Source organism: Rhyacophila brunnea, unplaced genomic scaffold (genome assembly GCF_057557595.1).
Source record: "Rhyacophila brunnea isolate RB1 unplaced genomic scaffold, BYU_Rbru_1.0 scaffold_11, whole genome shotgun sequence".
Lineage (NCBI taxonomy): Eukaryota > Metazoa > Arthropoda > Insecta > Trichoptera > Rhyacophilidae > Rhyacophila > Rhyacophila brunnea.
In genome coordinates this window covers 24798816-24812052 of record NW_028232763.1, presented here as the reverse complement: position 1 = coordinate 24812052, position 13237 = coordinate 24798816, and the positions used below count along the sequence as shown (strand labels likewise).

Below are 13237 nucleotides of genomic sequence, written 5' to 3'. Positions count from 1 at the left end.
TTTTTTCAACATGTTTGATTACTAATATTGTGTATTAGACATAAAAGTATTGTATATTGTTATTGAAAATTGTAATATGTAATAAATAAATAAAATTACCCATGCGTCATGATATTAATTTTCACACAGGATTGCGTCGGGCTGTTGAGAGCATTCCAATGCGACACGATTAGAGGATCTTTGATCTGTTTAAACAACCACAAAGTTTTATTATGTATTAATTAATTAGATCGCTGACACATTAATTATTGTAATTTATCTCTCTATCACACATTTTTAAGCACTTGAATGTAATTTATAATGGCCAAATCAGGCAAACATGAAACGAATATTTTATCCCGGAACAAAAATAATATTGAAATGATATTATAATTGTCTTGGATTGGTGTTACCGAGTGATTACGGATCATTTGACAAGAGTTTTAAATAAAGTTTCACATACTGACCTCCTTTGCAATTGTATCCAAAACATACTCAGTTCTTCGTCGCATGAAGAAATGTTGGGCTTGTTGTATAATTTGTTCCAATAAAGTTTGCTGTTTGCTCATGTCAAGGAGTTCGTAACGGTCGGCGGCCATTGGACCTAGATATTTGGAAATAAATATTCAATCAATACAAATTGAGGCTTGAGAATAGAAATATAAACATGGCATACCAACATAGCAGCTATAAAGCGTAGCTGCTATCGATGTATATTTTGACTTTATATATATAATACAGATAACATAATATTCGCATATAGAGCTGTCAAAAAATCCCTCATGGACAAGCGTCATTTGATAGTGACCGATACGATAACGTTATCGATACTATCTTGCGATGCAATACCGATACTTTTTTTTGGATATGACAGGCCTACTACACGTATGGCATATTTGTAAATAAGTATTCTTAATACATAATGATATATTAATTATTAAAATATCCAGACATATGCTGAACCTATGAACTTTCTGAACACGTGAATTACGAGTCAGTTGAATATGGAGAAGCGATTTGACAATTCATTTCTTCCTAACACTACAACAGGTCATGACAGTAGTGTATTGAAACAGTAGTGTAATCAGTACTATAAGTGAAACAATAACAAACACCCTAGCTTTGAGAAAATCACATAAATATATTGTGACTTTACCGAGATCGAACCCGGAGCCCCCGCATGAAAGGCTAGTGCCTTACACACTGGACTACGACACAATAATACGGTTCTTCAATGCCACCAATGATGAATATAGTACATTATATTAACACCATATTGTGCCATTTAAAGTTAAACTACATAGATTTGACTGTTTCAGTGAATCTAAAATTATGTTGAAATGAGTACCTACTTTTTTGAGAGGGTGAAAATAGTGCCACTAATGAATACGCAATACGAAACGAATTGCAGCTAATTTAAACATTATTCTATTAGTCTCTTTTTTAGCTACACTTCCTTATATTTAGGCTTCATTTAGTTGGGTAAGATTTTCTTCAACATCATTTGTGTTATTCAATATCATAATTGCTTAAATTTCAATAACACTAACCTGCGAGGCATCTGCGCTTGGAAGGCCCTAGCGGTCCGCTGGCGGGGTGCGGGAAAGGGTGATGAGTGTTAGCATGGTGAGCCTGCCGCAGCAGCTGGTGAAGAGAGTGTTCTAGGACGTGGTCATGATCTGACTTCTGCTGAGAATTGGCACCGATTGCAGGTTTTGTATCCCCTGGAGTAGGAGGGTTTTGTCCATTCGAGTGGCATAGTCCAATTATAAGCTGTATACCAGGTAAAACCTACAATTGAATTGGACAATATATAACATTGTTCCATATATTATATTTGACATACACCGTGAAATATTAATTACATAAAAAAAACTGTTTGATATAAAATAGGGCCACGACAAAGCTTCTGTAATGCTATTCTATTTTTGACCATCAGAGACAAGAATGATAACTAATAATGATAATTAATAAATAAATTGAATTAATGATTTAATTTATTTTGGTGTCTACAGAACGCGACAAAATTACTTGATAAATCATTTTAAAAACCGTTTACCGTTGCTATAATTTGATTTCCGACAACCATATGAGGAATCGCAGCATTCAGTTGGACGGCCTCAGAGGCTAAGCGGCCAAACAGTTCTTTGCAGAATAGAACATTCTGAGCGGCTTCGAGTCTCTGTTGCCAGTGGAGGTCAGAGCCGGGAGGGCCCGTCACTCCCGCCGCTGCTACCCCTAGAGCCCCAGCATTCAGCTTTGTACTTAATAATTCTTCTTGGTCTGAAAACAAATTAACAATCAGTTACCTCATTCTGTGCTGTATTCTTTATCTTATTAAATAAATCATTTAGTCCAGGAATTTTTCTATTAAAACAGTGGGGAAGACTTCATTGTAAACGATTATTTAGTGTTTTAAAAAACATTAAGAAACAATGCAAATAGATTTGAATATATTTAAATTAGGCACAGCATGAGCAAACAGTGACATATACACAAGTTCAATGGAATTTATGGATTATTTATAATGAAATTCATATATTTAAAATATAATATGGAAACTGCGGCGACATCTGGTATCAAAATAGATTAATATGAAGCGCTTACTTTCAAAAGCGACTAAAACAGTGTAATGCAATTTTGAGATAAATTGAAATAACATAATATGTATATCTTTTACTACTTTTTTAGCCTATTTTGAAACTAAGCTAGATTTTTAATAATTAATATTAACGTATTTCGCTGAGTTTTGAAATTAAAACTCAGACCAGGCACGGGCAAACCGCGGCCCACCGCATATTTTTCTGCGAGCAATATTATATTTTTGAAAAAGATTCACGTTTTTATCTTTTACAACTACAAAATTAACATCTGAATTTAAATTTTTTTAAAAGACGTTAAACAGTTCCATTCCTTTCATTAGATTGATTTTTTTGTTAATAAATAGTGTACTTATAAAAATTGTATTTTACTTGCGGCCCGCCGCTCATTTTCAATTCCTGAATTTTGATCGTTCATCCGAAAAGTTTGCCCCCAGCTGACTTAGACCATACTTTGGTAGACAAATGTATTTATCAAAATATATATCCAACTCAAATATATATTATATATATCCCGCTATCATTACTGCGTCATCTAATAGGACACTTTCATTCAATCTTGCGTCCAACTGTAATACGGCGTCCGGTATACGGACGCAGAATTGAATTCATGTAATTTTACGTTTTCTCATCTCCCAACCGCTCATAGAGTCTAAAACCGAAAATAGCCCAGACGCAGTTTTGTTACCTCATAGGAACAAAATATGTATTTGTAGTTTGGAGTTTTGTCGCTGATGGCGCTACTAGCGATGAGTGTATATTTGTGCCTGAATATTTTGTTTAGAATGTGTCGCGTGTTGTACGTCCCACGGTTGGCAACGCTGTATTCCAGCTTTTTATGTCAGCACGGGTGATGCAATAATAATAATTACTAGCTGAGCCAGCTGGCTCTCGCCAGTCTGTCTCGCTAGGTCTTGCAGACAGCTTGGCATCCTAATGACATGGTGTTGGATTTGAATACAATTATTGTGAAGAATGCATAGACGACGCCATAGTTTTCCCTTGTCACTGCCAATACAAATTTGAGGTCATCCGCGTAGTTTAGTCTGGAGTCTGGCTTTCAGAATGTTGTCTGATACCACCTCAGGCTGCTAGGTCTAGCAAAACAGCTGGCAATCACCGATTGCTACCACTGACATTTTGATATAATATGTGTATAGGTAATATGAATGTTTCGTTAAATCACGTGCATTTAAATATGATAAATTATACATCTCAACCGTTCGAATACAAAGCAATATGTGATTATCATGAAAATAGCGATCCAATATAACGTAAATATTAATCTCCCGCGGGGCCCATTTAGAGTAGAAGAAGGTACATAAGCAATGTAAAAAATAATTTTTAACATTATTTTGGTTCAATGTCGGTGCGGGACATTCATATCGAAAGAAATGTTGATAAACAATGAAGCAATATATACATCTGAGAGGAATAAATCAATTCTGATTAGAATAGGAATTTATAAGACCCAAAGGTGTGGCATCAGATTAGAGAGGCCTTCATCTAGCAGTGGATTAATCCAGATGATGATGATTATGATAATGACGATATTATGAATGGGTAAATATAATATCAGCAATTTTGATAAATATAGTAATTCATATGACCAACAGAAATACAAATAACTTAGAGAGGCCTTCATCCACCAGTGGATTGATTCAGGCTCATGACGATAATGGAATTATAAATAGATATAATATAAAATCACCGATTTTGATAAATACAGCAATTCAAATGACAGAAAGAAGTAGAATCAGGCTAAAGATGCCTTTATCCAGCAGTGGATGGGTTCAGGTCGATGATGATAAGGACGATAGAAATAGGTATAATATCACAAATTCGTTATACTGATAGTAGTAGAATCAGGTTGCGGAACCCTTCATCCAACAGTGGATTGATCCTGGTTGATGATGACGATATGAATATGTAGATAAATATAATATCACCGATTTTGATAAATACAGCAATTCAAATGACAGAAAGGAGTATAATCAGGCTATGGGAGGCCTTTATCAAGCAGTGGATTGGTTCAGGTCGAAGATGATAAGGATGATAGAAATAGTTATAATATCACAAATTCGTTAAACTGATAGTAGTAGAATCAGGTTGCGGAACCCTTCATCCAGCAGTGGATTGATCCTGGTTGATGATGATGATATGAATATGTAGATATGATAAATATAATATCACCGATTTTGATAAATACAGCAATTCATATGACCGACAGGGATACAATCAGCTTAGAGATGCCATCATCCAGCAGTGGATTGATACTGGTTAATGACGATAATGATGATATAAATGGGTAGGTATATAAAAACACGATTTTTAAATATATAATATAGCAATTTCTATCACCAAGAAAAGTAGAATCAAGTAGGGATAACCTTCATACAACAGTGGATTAATCCAGATGATGATGATAATGACGATATGAATAGTACATAATTATCATAAATTTTGATAAATATAATATATTGGTTCAAAAAAATAGTATTTATAGCCATACTTAAAAAAAAGAACACTATGTGTGTATACATTAATTTATGATGACGTTACATTTATTTTGAGGTTATGGGTACCTATTTAATTTTTGAGACGATGTTATGAATTAATTCGGATTTAATATCTCTCGGGAACATGATTAAATCAAATAAAGTATGTGTATCAGCTGATCCGATGTTTGTGAAAAATGAATTTTAATTTTAAATTATATTTATATCCAGGCTTTAAATAATTTTCATTGGTTCAAAATAATAGTTTTTATAGCCATACTCTAAAAAACAAAAAAAAAAACACTATATGTGTATCAATGTGTGTATACATTTTATGATGACGTTACATTTATTTTGAGGTTATGGGTACTTATTTAATTTTTGAGTCGATATTGTGAAATCATTCGCATTTAATATCTCTCGGGAACATGATTAAATTAAATAAAGTATGTGTATCACTCGATCCGATTAGGAATTGTCTGTCAAAATTTTAATATAAATATCGCACTCAAAAGTATATTAGTACTACATTGTTGCAAACATATAAACGTGACAGCCGTAAAGTATTATTTAAAAAGAATCAAATTTGGAATAGCAGTAGCGCACGCGGCTGTCAAAAGGTAATTTACCAAATGAATTGTACCAAAATTATGGTTTTTTCACCGGAAAAATTACGATATTTGAATAAAAATAATCGAATCCGTTTGTCAGATAAAGGATTAGAAGGTCTTAAGCGACGAAGATGTCATTCTGTGAGGCGTAAACAGTAAATATGGCGATTGCATACGGTGTGTAAGAAAATATCGGATATAAACGTCACGTACATGTAAAATCATGGAAAATTTCTGAAATGTGTTCAATTCAATCGGTAGATGAATCGGTAGCGCACATTTCGAAGTGAAGATGTAAAAATAACAATAAAATGTCGCTTAAATGAGCTGTTGGTGTATTTTCCAAAATCTCTTAGGATAATAATATATAGGAGATTATTTATTCATTACTCATTCCTATGATGTGACCTTCGGGACAGACGCAATGTATGGTAAATTAGGTAGGTAAGTATTATTATTTTATCGCATTCCCGTTATTGTTTCGGATACTTACTGTTTTGGAATTTTGGTAACCTACCAACCTACTTAGTATTAGGTTTTTGTACAGTATTATATAATATCTGTATTTTTATTGTTGGTAGGGAAAGATGCTTTATTGAGTTTAGCAATTTTTTGCAAAAGTTTATTACCAGCTATTTTATTGATTCTCATATGTTTTTATCAACCATCTTAACTTTATTTTGTTACTTATAGGTAATTCTTGTTTTTTGTTTTTGTTAACCTATTTTCCATTATATATACGGTTACTTTTTTCTTATACAATGTCATAATTGAGCGTAGTTATGCACAAAGCAGCCAAGCCACAATTTTGAAAAAAATGAGTTATTGTGATTTCCATAATCTCACACGTTTGTTTTACGTTCTGCACAAATCAGCCAAGCTGCTGTCATAAAAACATCTCATATAAATGCGTTTTAAAGATTTTGCAAATCGCAGAATATGACATTTTCGATTTGCATAAAGCAACCAAGCTGCTGTCATACAAAAATGTCATATAAATGCGTTCTAAAAATATGCAATATTCGTTCTGCAAAAAGCAGCCAAATGATAATAATTTGTACTTACGTACATTTTTAAAATCGTGACTGTAAGGTATGTTTTTCTACATTCAATTAATAAACATTATTTTCTCAATTACATTATATGTTTTTCATTTTATTATATATAATATAATATACAGATTTTTCATATAAAAAATAGTGCCAGGCAGCTAAATATTGATGTATAATTTACAAGTTTTTCGAATTATTTTCAGAATTTTGAAATTCCCATAATAATTAAGTAACTTAGAAGGCTATTTTTAAAGAAAATAATCAAAAATAAAGACTTTTCTTACAAAAATAAGAGATGGCTGCATTCTGCAGAATGCACATTCTAAAAAAAACCATTTTACTCAAAACACCTGGACTGCTAAAACACCAAAATTTCATAGATTATATGCTTTTATCTCTTCAAAAGTTATACAAAATCATATATATATAATATAATATCTATCATTCAAAAAGTATACACAGTATACAGAGGCTTTGCTGATTTAAAGAAACACAATTTACATAAAAGTGCTTCTATCTCTGTTTGAGGTTTTGTGTGGCTCGGCTGCTTTGTGCATAACTACGCTCAATTGTGTTTCTACCAAAAACCTAACTTTATTTAGACATTGTTCTTGTTTTTTTTAATTATTAAATTGTGTAGCTATTTTGAAGTACATATTGGGTGCCAATTATTTTTATCAACTAATGTTTCTACTAACTACCAACCTAACTTCATTTAGGTATAGTTATTATTTAACCTTTTAGCAGCCCAGCTGATAATACTAGGTATAATCTCCAGGGCCCAAGAATTAAATAATATATAAAAAAAAAAATTATCAGTGGAAAATTTTATATTTACATATTATGAGACATCATTTGAAGTTCGTCGAAGGGTTTTTCATTCATAATTTCACGAAAATGTCGGAAAATTTGCACCAAGGTTAGGGTTATCACAACACTGCGAATTTACAAGAAATAGTTCAAAAATATTTTTAAAAAATTCAAAAAAAAAATTTATAAAATTTATAAATTTTACAAATACACATTTTTTTTTGCAATATCAGTATTATTTTCACTGTCCACATAAACATCTTTAAAAGTTTTCTTCCGTATGGTAAATTTCGAAACACGGTTCAAAGCATAGTGCAATGTCACATTGCTTGCACACAAACCGCGTTTCCCTACGTTTCTTATTGTTTTTTGTATTATAACATACGTAACACCTTTTGGTGGCACTATTTTTTTTGTCCGTGGGTGGTATTTTACCCAGAAAATGCCTCTCCGTAAGCCCAGTGGGTAGCGGCACCTTCCGCTTCAAATTTGTCTTTAGCTGTGTCTTGTGTTTTTGAATCAGTTGATCAATAACGTTCAACTGAAAGTCACCTAAGGGCTGTTTTTTACCAGTTTTTTGTTGGTACAATATATGCGCATTCAGTAATGATAAATCTAATAGATGGAAAAAAAGTTTTTTGTACCATTTCAGGGTTTTTCGTGATGAGTTTACGGATGAAAGCATCATGTCACTTTGGTCTACAGCGCCCATGTTTTTGTTGTAGTCCACGATGGACTCGGGTTTTGAAATAGGAATTTTTGTCACATAGTTTACTTTTCCCGTCGGTTTGAATACATTCTTGTGCACTGTGGTCAACATTGTCACGTCTTTTTTGTCTTTCCACGCCAATGCCATCATTTCGTCAGTGTGAAATGCCTCGGTTTCCCCTCTCTTCAATTTTTTTACGAATTTCGGCATCCCAATTCGATTTCTTCTCACGGTTCCGCAGGCATTTGTCCGGTGGTCATACAGGTACTTGAACAATGTTGGGCTGCTGTACCAATTGTCGATGAAAAGCGTATGTCCTCGTTCCAAGTACGGTTCAAGTAATGTCACCACAACGTTGCCTGATATTCCGATGTAATTTTTCTTCTGAATTTCTGTTTGTTTCCCTGTATAAATTATTATATCTAACACAAAGCCAGTTTTACAATCGGCCATTACGAAAATTTTAATGCCGAAACGACTTGCCTTCGTTCTGATAAATTGGCGAAATAAAAGCCTCCCTTTGAAGAGAAGAAGACTCTCATCGATGCACAAATTTTGATAAGGATACAAGTACTGTTTGAAAGAAATTTGCAGCTCTTGCAAGACCTGTCTTATCTTGTACAATCGATCTCCGGGAATTTGGGTTTCATTATCGCTAAAATGCAACATTCGATGCAAGAGCTCAAAACGATTTCTGGACATTGATTCGGAATAATACGGTGAAAACAACGGTCTTTTGATAGACCAGTGTTCAGTAATTTTGTTGCGAGAATTACGTGACATGAGCATGCACACTCCCAAAAATGTGTATATATCATCGGTTGTGCAGTCTACCCATCGTCGTAAACGATCACTTAGAACCGTGATATTTTTTGTAGCAAATTTAAATTGTTTATTTGTCTCTCGCACTATCATTTCAATAAAGGAAATGTGGATAAAACACTTGAAATAATCCATTTCAATTGCATCCGAAGCTAAACTATCTGCTTTGCATCCCGATTCAGTATCATCGAATGAAAATGCGCGCGGGTCAAATAAATCCGATTTCCACTCAAATGTCGGCCTTTCAGTAGCTTCGAATGTAGTTGGTTCATTTTCTTCAACTTCCAAAGTATCGTCAACTTCATCAACTTCGGAATCATCACTATCGTCTTCAGATTCAATCGTTTCTAAAAGATTGTCAATTTCACCATCTTCACAATATTCATCCATTTTGAATTGGAAAAATTGGTAAACTAAACTCGTAAATATAACACTTTTGTTTGTCCAAATTGAATGCAAAATATAAATAAAAATAGTCACAGTACTTAGTCACTCGACACTAATAAAATTTTCAATCTGAAAACATCGAAAATGTTTCAATTCAATAAGTAAACTCGTAAATATAACACTTGTATACGCAAATCATACGCGAAATATAAATACTCACAACACTTCGTAACTCAACACAAATTAAATTTCAATAAGAAAAAATGCAAATTCTTTCAATTAGAACGCAAATCAGACTATCATACCGACGACCAATTATTACGCGATAGCGGTGCGAACTAATGAGTCAAAAATTTCTCAGTACATGGGAAGAAATCGGTAGCCCTGAACGGGCCTCTCAGGAATCCCCTTTATTCTCGCGATGTATTTGACTTTTCAAACATTTCTGCCTGCAGAACTTGCCCATAGATGTCAATACACGTATTAAAATTGAAAAAATAAATATATGACTCATATTAGGCTCAAAAACGGCGCGACGAATTTCGCTCGTCACGGGCGCACGAAAGTAGACACCCATGACGAGAACCACTCGTCAGTGGCTGTTAAAGGGTTAAAGTAGTAACTATAATACTATAACAGTTATTATAATATGAATTTATTAAAAATAATTTTGTTGCTTATGACTATTTTTCTTTCACCCAGCATCGGATAGATCCTAGACAATGACATTATATAAAATAAATAAATATCTAGTTTTTTGTGTTTATTCAGATGTACTTATAAGAATGTTATGCTATCAATTTTATATTAAATACGCCCCTTTCTCTTTGCTTATACAATTTTATAGATCCGCAAAGTATAGTTTTACTTATCATAGTAAAAGGAATCAGAGAATTATGGATCTTAATTACCACCTTCCAGCAGCGAAGTGTGGAGGTAGGCTGTTAAGACCTGCCATAAATAATTCACATTAAACTTTGTTAGTCACACGTATTTGTTTTTATTGAACTAAGACTACAATTTACAGATGGTGTTGGTTAGTTTAAAAAAATAATTAAACCCTGCCTAAACCAAACCAAAATAGTTTTGGTATATTTTGGACGATACGACAAAACTGTGTACACTTTTTCATTCATACTTATTTGTTTTCGTTGGATTCAGAATACATATTACACATACTGTTGGTTAATTGTTAAAATTAATGTTAGTTAAAATTAATGAAGCCCTTCCTAAACCAAATTATAATAGATAAAAAAATATTATTATATCTATAAAATGTCCAAAGTTATGTGACTTAATTGCATAATTTTAGATATTTTATAGATATACTTACTAGTATTTATTGACTATTATCTATTATGGCTTGGTTTTCGCAGGGTTTAATTGAATTTTAAAAACAAACCAACCGATCTCTAGTCTTATTTCAATGAAAACAAATACGTATGACTGACAAAGTTTAGTGCACACAATTTATGTCGAATCTTACAGCCTACCTCCATCCTTCGATACTGCCACATACTATATAGAAAATATCAAGATCTACGAGACCTAAAAATAAGTATTCCAGCAAAGACGGAAGAAAATTGAGGCGGGAGAATGAACTGAAAAAGGTTGGAAAGTACCTACCCAACAATACATAATATATCTCATATCACTAACCATAATAAAGAGTACCATTCCAATTTTTCTATTCTAAATAATAGTCTCCGACAACTCATAATAACGCGCCATGATCATAGCGCTCTTCCCAGAACGCCTTAACATTCAATAACAACCTATCTACATACCTATTAAATCTATTAAACAAAAACGTAGAGAAATAGTGGCAACATCGCAAGACGTCCGATTGTTGGGACAATCAAACCAAATATACAAGTGGGACGCACGACATGCTACCCACTATGAAAAAATATATGAAGGACCCCCCAATGTATTAATATGAAAGGAGTTCCAATAAGCGGGTCATTGAAAGGTAGTTTTTTATTTTTGTATATTTTTATATAAACGTTTTTCAAAAATTTAAATACCTCACGGTCGTCAGATGAATGACAAAAAGAATATACTTTGTTCAAATTTATGAAAAATCAAGGCTTTCAGATGGACGTTATACTGTGGGTTCTGTAAAAGGACGCAACAATGATAGCTGGATTAATATATATATATATATATTCGGAAAACCGTATTAGCCGCTTTTGAAAGTAAGCGCTTCATATATAGTGAGATGGCATCGCTAGAGAGATAAATACAGTACGCATACAGTTACATGTTTTGTTCAAAATGACCGATGAGATCATTTTGGTTGTGTTTATTTATTTATAAGATATGCAATTTTAAAATTGTCTGTGACCATTAGTGCTGCCAACCGTACTATAATTATAGTACAATACTATAATTTTAATTTCGCGAAAAATGTAAAATACTATAGTTTTACGCCAAATATGCCAAAATACTATAATTTTAAAGGATTCAAGACCTAAAATGTTCCTGTGCTATTTATTTTTCAGAAATACTATAATTTTTACACCTTTGTACTATAATCAGCATAGAAAAAGATGGCAACACTGGTGACCATTTAAGATGTCATATTAAGTATGCGGCGGGTATGCATCATAGAAATTATTATTATTTGTAACAATAACTTGGAATTTGAACCTATGGTACTACTATATTATAATACATTAACTAACTTTAAAAAAAAACAGATTCTTACCCTTTTGGCATAATACTGAGATGAAAGCTACTCCTTGCAACTCCGCAGGTACAGTAACACGTAAAGCAGAGGGGGGAGGAACTTGAGATCCGGGCAATCCAGTGACAGGGTTCACAACCGGCAACAGGGACTCCTCCGGTGCCTTACTGACCTATTGATGAATATAATAATCTTTTTATTCTGTCATTATCATTTATCAATAATGTTAAAGACCATAACCAGGGGCACCCACACCCGGAGGACATCCATAGACTAAAACCGTATATTGTTTTGAACCGTGTTTGTTAAAATTATAATTTCGTCTGACCGTATCCATTTATATACTGTATACGTAATTTGCTAATATACAAAGTGAAAATATATTTTCACGAACATACATCATCATCAGAAAGTTTAGTACGGCACACGGTTTTAGTTTTATTATAAAGAAATGATTACCTCAAAAACTCCCGTCTGTGTAAATTTGGAGCCTGCCGTTCTGTAGCTGAGATCCCCGATGATGGAATTGGATACTTTCTTGAGTCGCCAATTTTGTCTGAGCCTGAGCAGATCTATATGGAAGTCGGGAGTGTTTCGAGTGTTGCGAGAGCTCTCGTTCGCCCTTAACCTTTCTACGCCGGCGGCCAGTGTTCCGGCGGCGCTCGCCAATGCCTTTTTACGTCCGTACACCTGAACCATCGGCCTGGACTCCACCGGCTCTTGAGGAACTGGATCTAGAACCTGTTAAAAAGTCATCAGATTAGTATGTATGTGACCGTTACATTCACCGTGATGATTTGAGGATTGACTTTTATGTATCATTATAAAACTAATAAATCAGCGGTATACAAACTGTACACCGCTGAGCCCTGACTGGTACTCGAACTTGCCGCAAGCTGTTTTGAGAAATTTAATACTTTTTTGACAATCTTAATACGACACACCGATGCATGATCACTATGATAGATCTCATTGTTGCACTGGTTTGTCAGCGGCGTTCAGTGACCTAGAGACCCGACGCACTAATTGATTTTGAGGGCCCCTACGATAAAAAATGAATAATCTCCTATATATTATTAT

General features: G+C 33.6%; 1 protein-coding gene across 1 annotated transcript in view; it reads right to left on the bottom strand.

Moving 5' to 3' along the window:
* Positions 1-13237, bottom strand: part of MED17 (mediator complex subunit 17) — a 31151-nt gene that overhangs the window by 10625 nt on the left and 7289 nt on the right. Inside the window, exons 3-8 of the mRNA XM_085960188.1 lie at positions 12617-12898; positions 12179-12329; positions 2039-2262; positions 1530-1770; positions 447-583; positions 100-185 (exon numbers count right to left, since the gene is read on the bottom strand). Of these exons, the coding sequence (XP_085816314.1) occupies positions 100-185; positions 447-583; positions 1530-1770; positions 2039-2262; positions 12179-12329; positions 12617-12898 (1121 nt within the window). The remainder of the gene's footprint in view (positions 1-99; positions 186-446; positions 584-1529; positions 1771-2038; positions 2263-12178; positions 12330-12616; positions 12899-13237) is intronic.